The sequence below is a fragment of the Vigna unguiculata genome, chromosome 9 (genome assembly GCF_004118075.2).
Source record: "Vigna unguiculata cultivar IT97K-499-35 chromosome 9, ASM411807v1, whole genome shotgun sequence".
Taxonomy (NCBI): domain Eukaryota; kingdom Viridiplantae; phylum Streptophyta; class Magnoliopsida; order Fabales; family Fabaceae; genus Vigna; species Vigna unguiculata.
The window spans coordinates 95,874-117,797 of NC_040287.1; the positions used below are offsets into that span (position 1 = coordinate 95,874).

A 21,924-nucleotide genomic window follows, 5' to 3' on the forward strand; every position below is an offset into this window, starting at 1 on the left:
ATTTTATAAAGACATCGCCATTAACTAATTTTACATCATTGAAAGAAAGAAATATTTGCGATGAGAGAAAAACAAAATATATATAAATTAGGTTTTTTCTCGAATACTTTGAAATGTAAAGATGTGATATTAGAACATGTTAATCTAACTGCTTCTTAAAACTTTGGTTATGGTCTCATGGTAAACATCAATGTTTCTATTATAAGTTCGTTGAATGATATCGTAAGATTAATTATTATACATCTGAGGTATTGTATGTTTTTATTATAAGTTCGTTGAATGATATCGTAAGATTAATTATTATACATCTGAGGTATTGTTATTTTTGAGTTAAGAATTAAGTCATGATGTTGTCTTTAAAAGTGTATCAGAGAATATAAAGAGGAAAATTATTTAACTGTTTTAACTCTTGAACACGGTAGGAATTGTAGTAAATGATTTAGTGAAAATGAAAAGTATTTTATTGTTAGGGAGACATTGGGACGGGGTAGGTGGTTGGTTTGTTAGTTGTTGTATTGTAGCTTTGCGCGGAAAGGTTGTCTTATCAAGTTGAATTTGATATTAATTGGTTTACGGTAATAATTAATTGGCATTAGTGAGAGTATGGAAGAAAATGTGAAATAGTGTAGCGATGAAGTGGATGTACTAAAAGCAGTAGCTTATAATTATAATTGGAGCAGGTGAAATCCAGGAATCGGTCCGGTAAGTGAGCGACATTCCCATGCGAGTGTGGGTGCTCTTCCTTCCTTTCAAATGTCGCACATACTCGTACTTATATATGCTAATCACCACATTCTAATCTCTTTTTTCTTTCTTTCTTTCTTTCTTCTTCTTCCCTCAGCCCATACCATCCATAATCATTATATCACAATTTATATTATTCATCATCAACACAACACCTCACCTAGCTATAATAATAATAATAATAATACTTCTAAAACTTAAAACCCCTTCGCATCTCTTCAAACTTCAAAGTAGACTCACCTCACCCCCCAAGTTCCAAGACCACATGCCTTTTGCATATCCACGTTAGCAAATAATACTATCACAGATTATGCTACCATTATTAATTATGAGGAAAATTATCTCTTGACAAAAACATTTTTAACAAAGTTGACAAAGTTACTGTAAATGAAATTAAAATAAATTTTCATTTTATTTTTTAAGCAAAATAAAATAATAAAATAATACTTTTTTACTTAAAATAGTAATTTGTCAAAAGATTGTTAAAAAAAATCTTGTTAACCTATCACTTCCCTAATTATGATTATGCTACCATCTCACACCAAACCAAATCGACAAAAACTACACTACGCGCCCAATTGCTTCCTTCTACCATTCTGGGACTTCAAATTTATCTATAGATGAAGGAGGGTCAATTTCTCCATCAAATTGCCTTCTAAATTTTCTACTCCCAAAGCTCAACACTTGCACTCATTGGCTTCCAAGATCTCACCACAAACAAAATTACTTGGCTTCTTTTTACACTTCGCTCACCTTATTACCTTCCAACCACATCACCACCTTTAATTTCTTCTCACCTTATATACTTTTTCCTAAACTTGCTGCTACCATTCTCTAAGCCCATTCATTCCCTCTGCTCTCATAATGAAGGTAGGTCCTCTCTCTCTCTCAGAGACCAAATTATACTGTTATCTTACACTACTTCTCCTTATTCATACCACCACAATCGAGATGAATCAATCAATATCTTTTTTGTCATTTGCCTCAGTTCCTCAGCTGGATGCAAACTAAAATTGGTGGAAAACAAGATAACAGAAAACCAGACACTTATACAACTACTACTTGTAAGTTTTCTACTTCTTTCATTCTTCTTTTCTTTCTCCCTGCTTGATGCATATGTAAGATTATTCATTGCCTGCTCATACACACACCACACCATCTTCTCTCCATCCATCGCACAAATACAAGCAAACCTATAGAAAACCAGAGAGACTAACGAATGTATATGTGTCTTCATGTGTTGCATATGTTTACCCTTTCAGATGCACATCGAGAATGGTTTTTGAGTTAATTAACTTTTTTTTGAAGTGCCTGAAGAAAAAAATAAGATGTTAATCATGTATTTCCGAATTCTAGCTCACACAAGTTTTTGTGAAACTTTTAGCTTTTGACCTTTTATGAAGAAGTTGATCATCTTTGGAAATGGGCGATCAGATCTATAAAAAGAAAAAAGCCACCCATGCACCCAGCAAGCTTAAGATATCTTAATCATTTCTGTTTCAATTTTTCCTATTAAATTTTTTAACCTTTTCATCATAGATCGATCTAAATCATTACGATCCGAAGGTATATATATATATATATATATATATATATATATATATATATATATATATTTCTGTCCAATGCTAATGTTGCAATGAAAAAAATTAACATCACATATAATGTAACCTATTGTTTTATTTACTTTTTTATTTATACATCTTAATAATATTTGTCTGCAATTGAAGGAGACAATAAGAATGGTATAATTTTAATTATACAAAGGGTGACATTTCCATGGAAGGTTGAGGATCTAAGCTGCCATATACGATCAATTTTTCATATGCCTATTACTTTTCTTAGATTAATGCGAACTAACTTTCCCATAGTTTAGTCGGTTGGTAGACTGATGATATTTAAGTTGACATATCAGAATTATTTTTTACATATCATAAAATTGTATAGTATTTTTTTTCCTGATGACTCAAGAATCTAACCTTTTTCTTCTTTTTTTTTCTTATACTAGTACCTGATACATACATGAATAAAGAGGAATTAAATTATTACAAGAATAATTCTAAAAGGAATAGTTTTCATTTTTTTTAATATAATGGTTATATTGAGTTACAGTATTAGACTAAAAGAAATTTGTTTATGTAAATTTGTAGGAAGACATTTTTTCTATGATTGGTTAATATTAAGTTTTATTTTTAAGTATTAAAGTAGACAAAATGACTTAACGAACCTGGACATACGGAATACTTGTCTATGTCTACAACATTATGGTACTAGTTTAGCTGTTCCTCCTGCACAGATACCAATACATTTCCTAACCTTAACTTTTATAATTTGTGTTCGACTTCTATTTTCTTTTTATTTATAATATATATATATATATATATATATATATATATATATATATATATATATATATATAAAGAACTCTATTTTAAAATATAAGGTTGTAAAAAACTGTGTTTTTTCCATTCATTTATTCTATTTTTTTGTTGCGTCACTTAACATATATTTTCTTTCTCCGACTATATTTCTTATTTTTTCCTCTTGCCACTTCAATCCATCTCATTTTTGCATAGACTCTGAAGGAGACTTTCGAAAATTTTCATCTAAATTGTCTCGCGTGTATAGAGGAATATATAAATATTATGTTAGGACTTGTGTGATGATTAAAATTCAAATATTTCAGAAACAAATAAAATTGTTGTAATTTAATTAATTACAGATTTGTGTGTGCATGTTTAATATACGTTACGTGAAGATATAAATGAATATTATTTTTAGGTTTTAAGATAATTTAGTTGAGTTGTGAGAATTGAAAAAAGTTTTGATTTGGAACTTATCAGATGATGGAAAACAAGAGGGTCGAGAAGAGTTTAGCGATTGGCCTGATGGCCTGCTAGCAATTGGTACATTTGGAAATAACAAGGAAGCAAAAGAGAAGTGCATCACTACTAAAGAGGAACCATCCTCCTCTGAACAAATCCCTGACTTCACTCCTGAAGAAATCGGGAAGCTACAAAAAGAGCTCACTAAACTGTTGAGACAAAAACCCAAAGTGGAAAAGGAAATCGCCCACCTTCCTTTGGACAGATTCCTCAATTGTCCATCAAGCTTGGAGGTTGATCGGAGAATCAGCAACGTACTCTGCAGTGATTCAGAAAATAAAGATGACGAAGAAGAAGTAGGAAAACAAGAACGAGAAGAAGAAGAAGATGATGATGATGATGATGAAGAAGAAGAAGACATCGAGAAGACTCTCGGTGTCATACTTGGTAAATTCAAAGAGATTTGTGCAAAAAACAGTAAGAAAGCAATTGGGAAGAAATCAATTTCGTTTTTGCTGAAGAAGATGTTCGTTTGTAGAAGTGGATTTGCCCCAACACCCAGCCTTAGAGATACCCTTCAACTACAGGAGTCAAGAATGGAGAAGGTAGGTAGTCCTTTTGGCTCCGTTGGATTGCATGTATGTGCATTGCATGAACTGTGTGAATATAATGTAGCGTTTTCTTATGAAGCTTTTGAGGACGATTCTTCACAAGAAAATAAACTCCCAGCATTCTTCTCGGGCACTGTCTCTGAAGAAGCGACTGGAGGACAGGAAGAAGATGCCGATGGAGGAGGAAGCAGAGGCTGAAACTGATGATGGCTGTAAATGGGTCAAGACTGATTCTGAATGTCAGTATAACTTCCTATTCATACATATACACTCTTTCTTTCTTGTACATATGGAGGAACCAAATCTCTTTTCTTCTTGCAGATATTGTTTTAGAGATTTAACAAATCCACCTCAACTTTTAACATCTCTTTCTTTGCGTCTCTGTCAGGTAAGGTAACCTTCTGTTCTGTCTTTGCCTCATGTAATGTAACTGAAAGTCTTTCAGAAGTACTCAAAAATTACCAATTATTTTGTCTCAGATTAAATCAAGAAGCAAGGAGATTATACAAAGCATTACGAGGGAGCGTGAAATGAAGCTCATTTTTTTTTATGAGAGTTTATCTGTGATCTTGCACCGGCCTGAGTGCCTCGGATCATCACAGTCGATCTCTCTGTTCTGTTAACAGCTACCCGCTTCCCTTTGTTTTTTTTTTTTTTTTTCATGGTTGTTTCTGAGTATGCAGAGCAACTCATGTTATACTTAATCGTAAACACCATAACTCCTATCAACACCAATGGCCAAACCTACACATTCTGAACCTACTCTCTTATCTGCTAATTTCATATCTACTCTCCTTGTAATATCGCTGCCACTCAATAATATTCACAACATGGGCTAGTAAAATACAATTTCTATTTTACTTTAAAAATGTTACATTTTTTTTTATTTTTTAAATGCAGTTTACGATGTCTTTCAATCACAAACTATTGGACAAGATAGGTTTTATGTAAGTCTTATAATAATTATGCTAAAATTATTTCAAGAACAGTGACGAAAAAAGTCCTAGGGTTCTGCTTAAAATGGAATTTGACGTCGGATAAGCCTTGGGCCGATGTCCACCGATGTCGGGGGTTTTGTGAGCCGACGTTAAGTTACGTCGATATTGTGTAATCTGACGTTTTTTTCTGAATGACGTCGGGGTGTTAAATGGTGTTGGGAAACGTATGAGCCGACGTCAAACTTGTCTATTTATTTATGAAAACATTACCAGTCATTTTTAGGTTGGACTTCTTTTGGGTGAACGTTTAATGGGTGGGTGACGTTATAAGATTTTTATTAGTGCACGGACATTAATATGCTTGAACAAAATTATTTTCTATAGTAATAACTAAGTTTCTATCATAAATATGTAATTGTAATTCTTGATTTGGTTGTTGAGTTTTATTTTTATATATATATTTGGCTTCCTTGTCCATTTTTTTATTCTCTAAAGACAATATAATTTTGTTAGAAATGGTTGAGTAGGATTCAATTGCATTACATGGGTATATATCATATCCATTATAAGTATTGTTTTGTTGATGATTGGTAATTAAAAAGTAACATAGAAAATTAAAGGGAAATGGATATTTATTGTGTTTAGGGAGGGATGAAAGAGATGTGTCATATTTCATACGTCATTCCAACCTTGAGAAGTCTGTTGCGGGGGATAGCCATGGAACTCTGGCCTTGTCTGAAGTTCTTTCTGAAGAAACTGTACACATAATTGACAATGATCTTATTGATGATGGAGGAGTTTGGGTGAGCCACAACCTCTGCTTCTGCCAGCATGTACACCACGCCTTTCTCCGATGCTTTTTCAATGAATTTGAGTTCCTCTTCAGCTCCATGGATGGGTGGGGCAAGGAAGTTAGCAGATGACTTGGTGCCACTCCCCCCTAATGATCGAATGGAGTCAGATGAGGCCGATGCTGATTGATTTGGGATTATTTTGCTGGAGGAACGATGTGCTTCCCTCTGATCACTGCTTTCAACCACTGCTGCTTGTTCGATTGCATTTCCACTTCCCTCCACCTCCACCTCCACCGTATAATAGTTCTTTTCTTCAATGAATGCCTTTAAATTTTGTATCAATTGTGACTCAAACTCTGCAGGATCTCCAACCACATCATTGTAACCATGCCTCACAACACAGCGAAACACCCTGTACTCTCTTGGCTCCACTTGCCGAAACAAGAACCTCTCCTCCGATGCAACACTACTCACCGGAATAGCTTTAATAGACACAAACACAAGAATTGAATGGACAGATGGGATGCTACCTATAAGGTGTGGGAATATGGGGGGAATGCCTTGCACCAGCTCAGAATACAAAAGCCCAATTCCTGGCACTCGCCTTACGTCTGGGTTGTTTGCTAATTCATTCAGATATGCGCTTGATACCTTGTTTTTTAACTCAAACATGTATCTTTCTTTGTGCACATAGTGCCAGGTTCCCATTACCGTCGTCAGGAACATAGCTGATACAATTGGAAAATACCCTCCTCCTGTGAACTTGGTCAGTTGAGATGATAAATAAACTAATTCAACGAAACCGAATCCAAAGAAGAACAAAGCCACACGCCACAAACTCTTCTTCCATAAAACAAGCATTATCAGCGAAACCAGAGTTGTTGAAATCATCATATCACCAATAACTGCAATCCCTGAATACATCCAACCAAACATATATGTATATAAGAATCACTTCTCCCTCATCCTTTCCTAACATAACATAACATAACATATATCAATAATAATTATTATTTACCATATGCATGACTAATGTTGTCTGTGGTCTTGAAGGCAGCACACACCACAATACATGCGATCATGAACATGTAGTTGATTTCAGGGATATACACCTGACCCTGATGATTGATGGAAGTGTGCACCACCCTAACCCTTGGAAAACAACCTAGACTTAGTGCCTGGGATATGATGGAGAAAGCTCCTGAAATCATTGCTTGGCTAGCTATGATGGCCGCAGCAACAGCCACAACAAAAGTTGGCCAATATAAGGGACCTACATGTTATTTTTAATTATTAATTAATACAAACATACAAGGAGAAATCAATTTATTAAATGTGTTACTTGCTAAAAAAGGATTACTTCCACTTGTTAACTATACCTGGAATGCAATCATAGAAAGTATTAGCTACATTCTCAGGAAACTTCCTCAAATATGCTGCTTGCCCAATATATGCAACCACTATTGATGGACATGTAATGAAAGAAAAGCTTATCTACAACACATTATAATATTGCATCATCAATTACAAACAATTGTAGCTCGAAACAATTTTTGTTAAGAAATTAACCTTAATAAAAAACATATCTACTTACTTGAATGGCTCGTACATTAAAGTGGCCCAAGTCAGCAAACATAGCCTCGGATCCTAAAATTACATATATCTTAGTTAAAATAAAAAAGGTTGAATAATTTAATCGAGAAACATTAAGAAGAGATATTAGTCACCTGTTATGCATAAAAAAACTCCACCAAGTGATAACCATCCATTCTTTCCATTCCGTTTGAAGTAATCAAATATATATTTTGGATAAAAGGCACGTAATACTCCAATGTCATATTTGAATAAGTTGTAAAAACCAATTCCACCGATGAACATAAACCACACCAAAATAATTGGAGCAAATGAAAACCCCACTTTATCAGTGCCGAATCGTTGAACAGAAAATAGGACTACCAAAATTGCAATTGTGATTCCCACAACAGCATCTGAAAAAATAGAAACAACATGCACACATTGAAAATGACATAAGCACATTTGAAAGAAATTGAAAGAAATTGAAAGGTAACATGGTAAGACATTGATGACACACCTTGACCTAATGATTTACTGATCCCACTTACAGCTGAAAGAACTGCATGACATTAAGCAATATAATAGTATGAGAGGAGCTTAATTGTTTAGAAAAAATGTTGTGAGATTAATTAGGAAAAATTAGAAATATAAGAAATTTGGGAACCTGATATTGATGGAGTAAGAATCCCATCTCCTATAACCATGGAAGTTCCCAGTATTGCAAGAAAGACAAGTAGAACTCGAGCAGTATAACTGGCCTCGAGTTTCTGCTTTAGTTTGTGGGCACGTTTGACCTGACTAGATGGGGTTTCTAGTTTGTAATTAGAAAGCTCCCTATCCTCTGGTTGTTCATTTGGAATCAAACTCATTTTTAAGTGTCTACATATCAACGAATACAGTGCAAAGGCTCCACCTGTAAAATTAAAACTCACATAATCAATAACTTACTATAACCATTTTAAATTCAATACACACATTTTATCTGACATAATAAATTTGGCGTTAATTATAAAAATATCACTGCTCTATTTTTCAAGACAGGTCTAACATTTTAGCAAAAGAATAATGACATATTTCATGTGATTTTTCAATACCAAGGAATAATATTAATAATTATTTACTATATTGTAGTATTAGTCGTTTATTTGATTTATTTAGTTTAAAAATGAAGTTAAAATAATGAAGAACAAAAAATTATTGAAAATGGGTTTGAAAAGTATTTTTCAAATAACATTATTGAATATGATGAAAAACAATTATATATATATATATATATATTATTTCACAGTTATTGTTTTTTATACACTTGAGCTAAAAATAAATAAAAAAATTGTTACAAGAATGTTAATTAAATGTAAAAAAAAAACAACAAAATGAATAACATGTATTCATCTTATTATTTTGTTTGATTAGTTTTGTCATAAAAAACAAAACAAAAAAGGATTTTATAATATTAATTATAGGATTAAAATGTTTTTATCCTTAACTTTCACAATTAAAATTGGAATTATACTTCATTGTTCTAAACATCGTTTAAATGTGTTTCATGATAACATTTCAGTTAGTATTGAAACGGAAATATGTTAAAGAGTATAAATAACTAAAATGCTATATCATGAAATGTGTTTTTGAAGCATCAAATAAACTTAACAAAATTTAGTTACCAGGATTAAATTCACACATATCTAAAGATGGATGACTAAATTAAGTCAAAATTTTGATGATTAATTCTAATTTTGACGAAAAGTTAAGTGACAAAAAACAGGGGCGGCTCAACGGTTTAGGAGGCCTAAAGCAAACTTAGAAAATGAGGCCTTTAATTTAAAATTTATTTTACGAGTTTTTTTATGCAAAATTATTTATTAAATTGTCATAATTAATTTCATTTAACATTTCTTTCTCAAAAGATAATGTTTATCTTAAATAAGTTGTTATTATCTTGATAAGTTGTTATTATCTTGATCTTTGAAAAACTCCTTGCGGTTGAAACAACTGACAATAGAATTGTTAACATTATTCTATAAGTTATGTATACATTTGAAAAAAAAAATTATTCTTTTTATATAATTAACAATGTCAATTAATTTATCATTTTTCAAACCTATAATTTCCTTTAAGATATATAATTTTTAAATTAAATCAAATTCATCAATATCCAACGAATTATCATGTTTTAAAGATTTTTCAAGGTCTAAGCATTTTTCTTTCATAAACCGTAATACATAAGAAATTTGCTCTTTTTTGTTAATAGCTCTTTTTTTTTATTCAATTAAAGTTTAATTCTTCTTTTCTTTTGAGTTTTTGAATAGTCTAATTATAATTTTCTAGTTGACATATCTATATATTTTTATATGAAATAAAAAATGATAATATATAAAACACTACTAAAGATAAATATATAAAACAAATGAATTAAAATAATAAAATCTAGTTCTGGTTGTCAAGAAAATAAACTCTATGATAGACTTGCAGTATCTTGAAGTCTCAAGTCTCTTTTTCGTTCTTAAGTCTCAACTTTCTCACAAACTTGTAAAGTTGTTTATTTTAAGATTAATCATTAATACAAATTAAAAAAAATATTGTTATTCTGAACTTGAGTAAGTCTTTTTTTTTTCTAAAATTGAATTATCTTTCTATAGAAAAATGAATTTTGAATTATGTTCCAATTAATCTATAATCCACCAAAAGATTAAACTATAATCTAATTAATAGTTTTGTAAAAAAATTCAGTTTCTCCTCAAGATATATGCAAAAAAAAAAAAAGTCTCTCAAAACCCGTAAATCTAAAAGTACTGAAAAAACAAAACTAAGTAAAAGAAACACATTTCTAATTCTAATACAAATCCAAAACAGAATAAAAATAACAACAACACAAATAGAAAAAAAAATAGTAACAAAAAATGAGGATGAAAAAATTGGTACACACAGACAACATAAGATTCAAGAGATTTAAGATATATAATTTGCCAAAAGCCTAGAAAAAAAAAGACTATTAGAAGAAAATAAATTAAGGAAAGGTAAGAGAAATCTTAGAGAGATAAAAGAAGAAAATAGAATTCAGATTTATTATAAGAGAATAAAGATAGTTAATTCATTCTCTTTTTTGTAAACAAAATTATAATTCACTAAAAGGATATTTTAACTCATTATAATTACAATTTTTACTACCAATAAATATTAACATACGCTAATAATAATTTAATTAAATTTTATTCCTAAATGTAATCTTATAATTAATTTAATAGAACTATATTAGTAAAAAAATATTTTTGTGAGGCCTTTTTTATCTTAAATATAATTTTATAATTAGTTTAATAGAGATATATTAATTAGTATTAAAAAAAATTTGAGACGATTTTGTCTTAAATATAATTATATAATTAATTTATTAAAAAATATTAGTTGTAAAAAAAAATAAACCTTCTTATGCTTGAGGCCTAAAACGATTGGTTTACTCACTTTACCTTGAGTCGATCATATATATTACAAAATATAAGCATAATATTTGATATTTCATTACTGCTAAAATTGGATTTTTTTTTTCTAAAACGTGAAGAAATAAAAAAAATCACATAAAAGGACAATACCTCTGTCAAAGAAAAAACAATAAGTTAAAGTCTTTTGTTAAAGTCGATAACCGATCCAGGTTTCAGAAAAGGACAAATTTGACACCAAAACCAAAGCAAACCGATCTGAGTTTTGTTTGAGTTCAAAATTGGACTACTCTCTTTCATTTGTTTAGTGTATATTGTAGTGTTGAAATTGAAATATAATGAAATAAAGAATAAAGAAGGAATGTAACAGGAAGTGATAGAAGAATGTGAAAGAAGATTTGAACATGAAGAAAGAAGTAAGTTAAGATAGATGTTTAAAAAGAATGATACCGTTGCCATTGTCGTTAGCCCACAATACGATGAAGACGTATTTGATCATAGGTATGAGGAGGATGGTGTAGATGATAAGGGACAAGACACCCAGAATATCATCCTGATGCTTGATTCCATTGTTGAAGGTGCTGGCATATACGTAAAGGGGTGATGTCCCAATATCACCATATACAACTCCTATGCTTTGAAATGCTAAGCTAAGAGTTATTCTCCACCCCAACTGTTCAAATAGTAAATAAAATGAGTACAAGTTTTCATAAATTATGAACTGAGATGCGTGTATAAGATTTATACCTTGTGAGGGTTGTGTGTAACCATAGAAACTCTTCCAGCCTCTAAATTCAGAGAATCTATGCGCCTTAGTTTTGCCCATGATACCTTTCGCTCTTTCAGCTTAGGGTTCTTCTCTGCCTCTGCTGTTACACCTGTTTCTGTTTCTCCTTCTGCTCCAGACATCTTCACTCTCTCCACACACTTGTCTTCTTTTTCTTCTTCTCTGGAGTTGGAGTTGGAGTTGGAGATGTTCAAGTCGCGTTCCTTTGCACTAGTTTTTATAGGCGCACAAGTCAGATCTTGATACCCTCTTGCTCATAATATTATTTTATCATCAATAATTGTACTCTTTTTTTGTTTAATCTTTAAACTGCGCCTCCCTCACGAGCTCTTCAGTTGACTTTTAAGGTTCTTGTTATTAGGTATTATGAAAAACAATTACTTGTTTACTTTCATTTCTAATTATCAATTATTTCCACCCAAGTTTAACATTTATTCATTCAATTATTGCTGGCTTTACTTGAATTTTTTGCATGCGTCACCACGGTAGAATAATGTGTCTTTTTTTAGTTCATTTACAATATGTCTATATCACAGAATGACTTTAATGCTAATAAATTATCAGTATAACGTTAAAACTTTTTAATTAACGTATTTAATGGTATATTAATACGATAATTAATGAATGGATATCGTGTTGAAAGAGAAGTGTAGAAACGTTAATGAGATAAAATTAAAAATACTTTAAAAAATAATTAATGAGAAGTGTATTAATACGATGAGTTATGTGCTGACAGTTTCTTTAAACTTGTTATTTGTTGGTAAGTTTTAATTGATTTTAGTGTCTAACTGTTATATGTGTTTAAACATGTATTATGTATTGTATTAACTTAAATGTTAAAGTGTTGTACCTCATGATTTCTTATGTAAAACTTCTTTTGGATACTAGCTCTTTTGGATTTATATATTTTTTCATATATGGTTATAGTTATACTCATTGAGAGATTGTGGTTCCATATGGTTATATGACATATAAGACTTTTGACATCACTTTTACACCAAAACCTTAAGACAATAGTGTTATGGACTTTTATTCTTATAGTGTTTAACTTTGCCTATTTTATCCAATGTGAGACTTTGACTCACACTTAGGCTATTTCCAACACTAGCATACCCTATGGTTTCTATGTTGTTTGGTTTTCTCTTGTTTTTTTTTCACAATAATCACTTAATTGTTTGAGCAGAAGAGAACATATGTGTGAATACTCCTTTAGATGAACAACAATGAAATTGCTTAATAGAGTTTGCTTATGTAATGAAATTTAGGATTAGTTCGTTTTGAAAAACACTAAAGAGATTTTGATCTAGTTATATATATATATATATATATATATATATATATATATATAATTTATTTATTTTGGATAAATGTATTATAACTATCTATTTTTAATAAGAATATTAATGTTTTAGTTAATAGTTTATATTATTAAATGAGATATTATAATATCTATTCAAAAAAGGACAAGATAAAAAATAAATTATCAAAATTAAAAATGAGTTATGAAAACACATATCGATTAAATTTTTTTCTTGTTCATAAAAAAATTATTATACAAAAATCTCATATAATAACAGAAAGTATTATGTTATAAAAGTAATATTTTACTATCAAAATAAAATAAGAGAAATATTTTTTTTCTTGAAGAATGGAACTCATGATAAACAAAATTGTAATAAGTTTATATTTATTTTCCTTTTTTCTTCCGATACAAAGAAAAAGAACATATGAGAGACTAAGAATGTCATAGACAAAGACACAAATCATATATCTTAATAATTATTTTTTTATTATATTTAATTTTATGTTTTATTATTTATTAACAAATTTTATAAAATAAAAATAAAATTTATTTAATTTAATGATTTTCATTATAATTCACCGAATTTGAAGATTTTGGAGAAAAAAAGAGCCCCGAATGATGCTCCGTTCATACAAATCCTATTATCATTAAACTTTCGGCATAGTGTGAATATTCTATTAGCATTGAGGTTATGTAAGTAGTTATCAATAAAGTCTATTAATATTCTAATTTATATTTTTAGTTCTAAAATATTTTATGAAATATATATTAAAAATATAATATAAATGATAGAAGAATATGCACAAGTCTAGGAGGAAAACGTTGGCACAGAGAAGTAAAATTAGAAAACCAAAAAAATACAAATGGTTTAGTTTTGAAAAATGAGTACTATTTTATTAAGTACATGTTATTAAAGAGTACTATTTTATTTGTTACATCCTTTCTCTTTTGGTGATGTGTGCGGTGGCACTAATTCGTATTATGAAATTCTTTCGAAAATAAGTATAATTTAAAACTACTATTATTGTAATAGTTTGCAAAAGTCAAGACATAAAAAAAATGGAGTTTGACGAAAATCACGCCAACTACTCGTTTTAGCGAAAGTTTTCCGTACTAACCAATAATACTCATTTAAATTAAAATTCTAAAACTCTTCCAAAATTAATTAATTAAGCTTAGTAAAATATTTTAAGAATAAAATGTTACTTGAATAACGCTATAGCCAATTTAAAACAATTTCTGTAATAATGCTTTCTCTGTTTTAAGGAAGTATGTAAATGAAGAGAGAGAATGCAGTTGTTTGGTTGTATAATATATATAATAACAATATTTTTATTGCATTACAACCACTTAAATTTTGTTTTATTATTCTTCTCTCCAAATTGAGAATGAATATTTGACTGACCTCGTTGCCTTTTCTCTTTGTTTTTTATATCACATAGGGAGAAACATTTACTTTATCCTTCCTCTGTCCTATTCTATAGTTTTTCTTCGTTCCAAACAAAATTTATTGATACGTTTGGTTCGGAAAATAATTTAAAAATAAGAAAAGAAAAGGAATATTTTTTTATATTTTAATAAAAGAAACTGAAAGATAAAAAATACATAAAATAACACATATTTTTATAGAGATACACTGATTTACTAATAATTTTCTTTCGAACAGTAAGTTGTTTTTGCTTTTAAGTTTAATGTTAAAGTGAAAGGATTTAAAATCTTGTTTCTTTTGTTTCTTCCATTACTTATTCTACATGAAACCAAGAAGAAGAAGGCATGCATATGTGTTCCCATTCCTTCTTTTATTAATTAACCCTTCACTGTTTTTTTCTTCTTCATTGATCCAAAAGAAAGGGAAAAAATTAAAATATAATTAATGATGTAATATGAATAAACACAAGTATAAAAATATTGTTATTATTACAACAATTGCGTGTTTGAATAAAAATAAAGCAGTGGAAAAACCTGTTCCATTCAGACATTCAAAATTGTTTTTGACTCGCACGTTATCATTTGAGGTTTTGTTATTCATGTAATTAATATTTGTTACAAAGTTTTCTTATCACTTTTTATTGTATAAAGGTATATAAATATAATTTCCTATATATTTCACTAGTATCTCCTCCGATCCAAAATAACTTGCTTAAGGTTATGTGTCAGAAGCATTTAAATAAAAATAATAATATATTTTGTTTAAAATATTATTATTTAATGTAACATGTAGACGTGTTTTATTAATTGTTGGGTTATTTTTAAATATCCTCGTAAATTTTAAATATAATTATTTTTAAAATGGTGTGTATATAAAAATAAAAATTAAATTTGAAAGTTACTATAAAATTTTGGAGCTCCAGCAGTAGTAATTTATTTAGGTGTGTGGAATGGAAAATGTATTATTTTGGGAGTGATGTGATGAATTAAGCATTAAGAATTTAGGAGAAAAGAAATAAGACAGTGACAATTAAAATCATAATAGTTGGATGCGCATGCTGGTAGATGTGGTGGACAATTTGCTTGGTAAAGTCAGAAAGTATTCAATTTTTTACTAGACCACTATACTTTTACAAAATACAATTTAATTTCGTGAAGAAACATCTAGGTGTGTTCAAATATGGCAAATATGTAAATATTTTTAAAGTAATTTTTTATTTCACTGATTAGTGTACATGTTATATAAGGGAAAAACAAATTATTTTGTATATAACTTGTATAGTTTACTTTGTTAAAATTATATATAATTTATTACTTGTAGAGAATATGTAAAATTATTTTTAAAAAGAATGTGAAGTGGCATTAAAATTTTAAAAGTTTGTTGATTGCCTATGAAGCGTTCTCCTGAGCATTTATTTATGAAGCGTTCTCCTGAGCATTTATTTATGAAACGTTCTCCTGAGCATTTAATTTATATGAAGAAATATTTTAAAACATAATTGGACCACAATAGATTTTTCCGCCTTCAAAGTGATGAAATATGGGATGTGGGATATGACAACACATAATCAAATATAATTAACTATATCTTTTAAAATGTAAAATTTTTAGTCTACTGTATACTTTTATAATGATATGTGATTTAATAATTATTTTACATTTGTATTATAATAAAAGAAAATAAAGAAATTTTTTATTCATAAATATACAATGCTAATTTGTATTGTTTATAATAATCAGATGGTAAAAAATATTAATAAAAATGAATAAATTATTAATAATTAATTAATTAATTAATCTAAAAGAATATTTAACTTTTTTCTTTAATTTTTTTATTCCGTCCACTAAACAACCTCTTTTTCTGTTGTTTTTTTAACCTACCTTCTTCCCCTATTACCAAAATATGTTTTATTGTAATATACACGAGCATTATTCGTTTTCATTCATAAGAAAAGAAAAACACACTTTGATCTTAAGTATAATTAATATTCAACTAATTTTACTTCATTTAACAATATATTCAGAAAATATGTCACCTTTAATTAAGGTTTAACTTTCGTACATCATCATAATGGGTATATTTTTACTCATAATTGTTTCTTTAAGTCTTTAAAAATATGGAAATTAATCCTCTAAAGTTATAATTATCTTTTTAGTCCTTAAAAACACATCTAAAAAAGATAGTCCCAGAAGGTGTTGGTAATTTTCTATATACTCTAATAATATTGTTGTTTAGGTGACAAGTGTATGATTTGCTACGAACGGTTACATATATGATTAACGAATTCATAGTAAATTATCAAGAGAAGTGTATGATTTTATATCCATAGAAGGCCATGCTTTTTATACCTTATAAGAAATGAAATTGAAAGAAAACAATTATGTTTTTTTAAGAGTAGTTTTTTTATATGATTTTGAAAGACTATTCAGCAAGAGAGATAGATGGATGATGGGTGGAGAAGGAAAGAGAGAAAGAGTGTGGGCATTGTTGTTTGAATGTTTGTGAGTGTTGTGTATCTGTTGGAAGATGCATGGCCACGTGTAGGAGACCTCATTAGTCATCACAAACTAGTCAATTCTGTGAGCACGAGGAAAGAAAACAGAACAACAACTCCTTCTCTTGTTATGTTATGACACAACATTCCACAAGCTATCTTCCCATACTTCTAAATTGACGGCTTTTTTGTACTACTACTACACTTTCTAACTCTCCTAGGATCTTCCATTTCTTTATAGACATTTTTATTTTTTGTTTCGCAAATCACCCTCTATCTACTCTTGCTTTCTTAAATTATGTCCATGGATCTTGTATACACTTTCACTTAAAACATCATTCATATAATCATCAATTTCCATAATTTCAAGGTTCCCACTTTTCTTTTATCCATGTTCCAATTTCTGAAGTTGAAAACCCCAACAACATGTTTTATATGCGTACCTGTTTTAGCTAACTAAATTTTGATTTCTACTGGCCGTTGAACTAATTTATTGATAGTAGAGTTTTCACTAACAACTAACACTACTAGCTGTGAATTCCATGACCACAACCACAGTGAGAACAACTGATATGGAATTTTTTCCAATCCCTTCGAACAAAGGCTTTATCAGATACAACCAATGTAGGAAGTATCGTACAATCCACAATACGGATCGTACAATATGAAACGATTCAGGTCCTTGACGATATGAATCGTGAGTTGTATCGTTTTTACTCTTATATCGTACGATACGAGTCTGGATCGTGTGAATCATGATTCGATTCACGATACGAATTTACCCTAATTTGAAAACCTAGTTTTTCCCTCTACAGATTTATCCCCAAATGGAAATCCTAATTTTTCTCCCTTTATTTTTCGCACATTGAAACTTATTAACGTAACTTATTAAGGTTAGTGTGCTCGAAAACATGTTCTCCTCCTTGCCTCTCGTGATCACATCATCTCTATTTCTTGTGGTGGTCGCACAATAGTGCAGTGTTGGTTGCGCGGTGTTGCGGTGGTGGTTCCATGTCATCTCATGCATGCCTTTGTTCGTTTGTTCAGTGGGTTTGAGCTTTTGCACTTGTAGTACAATGGTCACATGGTGGTAAATCTTAGAGAGGATGAGGATGAACTATGAATGATTAGAATATAATTTTTTTTTTTAGGTTGTTTAGGATACAAGGAGCAAACACTTATTTTTTAGATGGCTATAATGCATAATTTGTTTAGTAGCATATAACTATAGTTGAAGGAATCTTATGCAGTGACCACATTGTATTTTGAAGGCGATGTTGTTGAAATTGTGAAACTCTGTGGTAGATACACATAGATACAACCACTCTATTTGATTAAGATTGTTTTGTTATTAATTTTCTCTTTACATATTTATCTATCTTATATATTTAAGTATAAACTGCATTCTTTTAATGTTTATAAAATGTTTATGAATTGTACGATTCACGAAATGATACGATTCACGATTCAAAATTTAAGCTCTCTGATACACGATACGATTCACGATTCAACTACCATGGATACAACAAAGAAACCAGTGTCAAAGCCAATCCCACTTTCAAATAGTGGACCACCTTTCTTGGATCCTCTTATCAATTATAATAATTAGTTTTAAATTATACTAATGAGTTTTTATTAGTCAGATTTTATATATCAGATTTTCCCTTTATTTAGGTTAATTGTTAGTGCTAAATTGGTGGAGTTTGTTCCCTGATTCTTTCCAATTTACGTTACCAATCTGTATATTTATACTACTGCAATCCAAGAATAAAATATCAATTCAAACTATATCTCTATATGGTATCAGATTAATACACGATCCTCTCATTCCTTACTTTTCCAGCACAGGACGCCGCTCCTTTCTTTCTTTTCTTTTTCTTCCTTTTTTTTTTCCCTCTCATGGCCACCGAAAACTCCTCCATTAGAAACCCTTATGAGCCCTCTAAACCCTTCACTTGCATCACTCTCAGCAGTGTCACCAGGCTTCTTCCCTCCAATTACCTTACCTGGAAACTTCAAGTTGAAGCTCTCCTTGATGGCCATGATCTTCTCAAATATCCCGATGGATCCTTTCCTGCGCCAGCGACAACGGTCTCCACCACTGATGACCCTCCAGTGACAATTTCGAATCCTGCTCATCAAACTTGGCGTCGCCAAGACCGTCTTATATATGGTGCTCTCCTCACCACTCTATCCCCTGAAGTGGCCTCCTTAGTGTCTCAAACAACGACATCCCATGATCTCTGGACTCTTCTCCAACGCACCTATGCCAAGGCATCCCGCAGTCACCTTCGACAGTTGAAAGAGCGTCTCCACACGGCATCCAAAGGTACCCAATCCATCACCACCTACATGCATTCTCTGAAGCAAACTGCTGATCTCCTTGCATCACTTGGCTCTCCTGTCTCCGTTGAAGACATGACTGACCATGTCTTACGTGGCCTCAACGACGGCTATAGAGCTGTCATTGATGGCGTCAATGCAAGGGACACTGCCATTCTTTTTGATGACCTTCTCGAGAAGCTTCTCATTCATGAACTCTCTCTTGTTGCTGCTCAACGGCAGGTTCCTGCTCCCATGACAGCCTTGCATGCACATGCTCGACCCAACCATTATGACAAAACTCGGTCTGGGCAATTTTCTGCATCCTCAACTTCACGCCCTGGCAATCGCAAACCGTTTCTTGGTCGCTGCCAATGGTGCAATGTCAAGGGTCATGTTCTGTCTCAGTGTCTTACCTTCAAACAGCAGCACCCTAGTGTCCCACCGCCTCCTCGTTCCTCTTCTGCTACCCCTGGACAGGTTCAGGTCCATACTGCAACTGCTGGCACATCTCCAACTAATTTTCTGGTTGACAGTGGAGCGACCCATCATGTCACAAATGATCTTGCGAATCTAGCGCTTCATCATCCGTACACGGGTCCGGACTCACTGTTTATGGGTAACGGTTCAGGTTTAAACATCTCTCATTCTGGAACACTTTTACTTAATGATTTATCCCTCTCACATGCTTTGTGCGTTCCTTCCATGCAACAGAAAATCATTTCTGTCTCTCAGCTTACCAAACAAACTAACTCTGCTGTTGTTTTCTTGCCAAACTCTTTCCATGTGAAGAACTTGCAGACGGGTCAAACCACCTATAACGGCTTATGTGTGGATGGACTCTATCTCTGGCCAGCCAACTCTCCGTCCGTCCACTCTGCCCGCACCACCTCCTCTGCTTCATGGCACCATAGACTTGGGCATCCTTCCACTTATATCTTTACATTTATTCAACAGCATTTTTCTTTGGGTTCACCTAAATTCCAGCAATCAGATTGCAACTCATGTCAAATTAGCAAAAGTCATAAACTTCCTTTTCATGAATCCACTCTTAAATCATCTTATCCTTTGGAAATAATTTTCTCTGATGTATGGACTTCCCCTGTTTTATCAATTGATGGTCTTCGCTACTATTGCATGTTTGTTGATCATTTTACTCGCTATATTTGGCTATATCCGCTAAAACGTAAATCTGATGTGCAAACTCTGTTTCCCAAATTTAAATCGCTGGTTGAAAATTTTTTTCATCACAATATCAAAATTCTTTACACGGATAATGGTGGCGAATATATTGGTCTTCGTTCTTTTTTAAGCACTCATGGAATAAGTCATCACACCACCCCACCTCATACACCTGAACATAATGGAATTTCAGAACGCCGGAATCGACACATTGCCGAAACCGGTCTCTCTCTTCTCCACCACTCAGGCTTGCCCCTCACATATTGGCCTCACGCCATGACAACGGCAGCCTATCTCATAAACCGTCTCCCAACACCAATTCTTGGGTACCAATCCCCTTATGCCAAATTACTCAAAATTAACCCGGATTATCATAAGTTAAAGTGTTTTGGTTGTCTGTGTTTTCCCTGGATTAAACCCTATGCTAACCATAAACTTGCACCCAAGTCTGCTATGTGTATTTTTGTAGGTTACTCGGCTGATCAACATGCTTACTTGTGTCTCGATCCCACCACAGGAAGGATCTACACCTCTCGCCATGTCAAGTTTGTTGAATCTGAATTTTCGTACAGCTCCCTAATACCTCAAGCCAGGCCGAGTGCAGAGCAACCAGCAGAGCAACCAACAGGCCAACTTCAGCTCTCCATACTCCATCCTATAAACCAACCCATGAACAGTACAACCCTAAACCCACCGGAGGAGGTCTCGGTTGCACCTTCCTCTTCATCCTTCACCAACTCCCCACCTCTGGTCCAACCCTCCCCTGGACACTCTGAATCCCCTCCAACCTCACCACCATCCCCACCATGTTTTGTGCCACCATCCCAACCCGATGCCAACCCTACCAACAGACCCCAAACTGATGGAGGTGGTATCATTACTCGGTCTAAAAACAACATTGTCAAACCCCTCAAAAAGCTTAACCTCCATGTCCATCCCTCTTCTCCACTTGAGCCCAACACCTTCACCCAAGCTCTTCGTGACCCTGATTGGCGCTCCGCTATGCAAACTGAGTTTGACGCCTTACATCGCAATCGCACTTGGGACCTTGTCAGTCGGTCCTCTACTCAAAATTTGATTGGTTGCAAATGGGTCTTTCGAATCAAACGACACCCGGATGGCTCGATTGATCGGTACAAGGCTCGGCTAGTCGCCAAAGGTTTTCACCAACGCCCTGGTTGGGACTATACCGAGACATTCAGTCCGGTTGTTAAACCGGTCACCATACGCACTGTCCTCACACTTGCAGTTCATCAAGGGTGGTCCATCCGCCAACTTGATGTCAACAATGCATTTCTTCAAGGGACGCTCAAAGAGGAAGTATTCATGCTCCAGCCCCCTGGTTTTGTCAACAAAAATTTCCCTGATCATGTTTGCCGCCTCAAAAAGGCACTCTATGGGCTAAAGCAAGCACCACGCGCCTGGTATACGGAGCTTCGAGTGTTTCTACTTTCTCTTGGCTTTGTCAACTCAACTGCTGATGCAT

The 21,924-nt window shown here is 32.2% G+C and overlaps 2 protein-coding genes across 2 annotated transcripts; one reads left to right on the plus strand and one right to left on the minus strand.

The window, feature by feature from the left end:
* The first annotated feature begins 1,737 nt into the window (after positions 1-1,737).
* LOC114164522 (nucleolin-like) lies at positions 1,738-5,284 on the plus strand. The gene is made up of 5 exons (XM_028049232.1): positions 1,738-1,808; positions 3,588-4,174; positions 4,260-4,419; positions 4,502-4,568; positions 4,660-5,284. The coding sequence occupies exons 1-4, from the start codon at positions 1,745-1,747 to the stop codon at positions 4,519-4,521; spliced, it is 831 nt and encodes a 276-aa protein (XP_027905033.1). The 5' UTR covers positions 1,738-1,744; the 3' UTR covers positions 4,522-4,568; positions 4,660-5,284.
* Positions 5,285-5,677: 393 nt separating this feature from the next.
* Positions 5,678-11,951, minus strand: LOC114164384 (potassium transporter 5). Its single transcript, XM_028049035.1, has 9 exons — positions 11,669-11,951; positions 11,372-11,594; positions 8,152-8,400; positions 8,005-8,046; positions 7,640-7,900; positions 7,507-7,559; positions 7,292-7,406; positions 6,931-7,185; positions 5,678-6,826 (listed from the first exon to the last, which is right to left on the minus strand). Exons 1-9 carry the CDS (start codon positions 11,828-11,830, stop codon positions 5,784-5,786), a joined length of 2,403 nt encoding a protein of 800 aa, XP_027904836.1. The 5' UTR covers positions 11,831-11,951; the 3' UTR covers positions 5,678-5,783.
* Positions 11,952-21,924: the final 9,973 nt, after the last annotated feature.

Coding starts and splice junctions, on each gene's coding strand:
- LOC114164522 (XM_028049232.1), top strand. CDS start 1,745: ATGCAAACTAAAATTGGTGGAAAACAAGATAACAGAAAACCAGACACT. Junction 1,809..3,587: donor CACTTATACAACTACTACTT/GTAAGTTTTCTA, acceptor GGAACTTATCAG/ATGATGGAAAACAAGAGGGT. Junction 4,175..4,259: donor AGGAGTCAAGAATGGAGAAG/GTAGGTAGTCCT, acceptor TTTCTTATGAAG/CTTTTGAGGACGATTCTTCA.
- LOC114164384 (XM_028049035.1), bottom strand. CDS start 11,830: ATGTCTGGAGCAGAAGGAGAAACAGAAACAGGTGTAACAGCAGAGGCA. Junction 8,401..11,371: donor GGCTAACGACAATGGCAACG/GTATCATTCTTT, acceptor TTAATTTTACAG/GTGGAGCCTTTGCACTGTAT. Junction 7,901..8,004: donor CAGTAAATCATTAGGTCAAG/GTGTGTCATCAA, acceptor CTATTTTTTCAG/ATGCTGTTGTGGGAATCACA.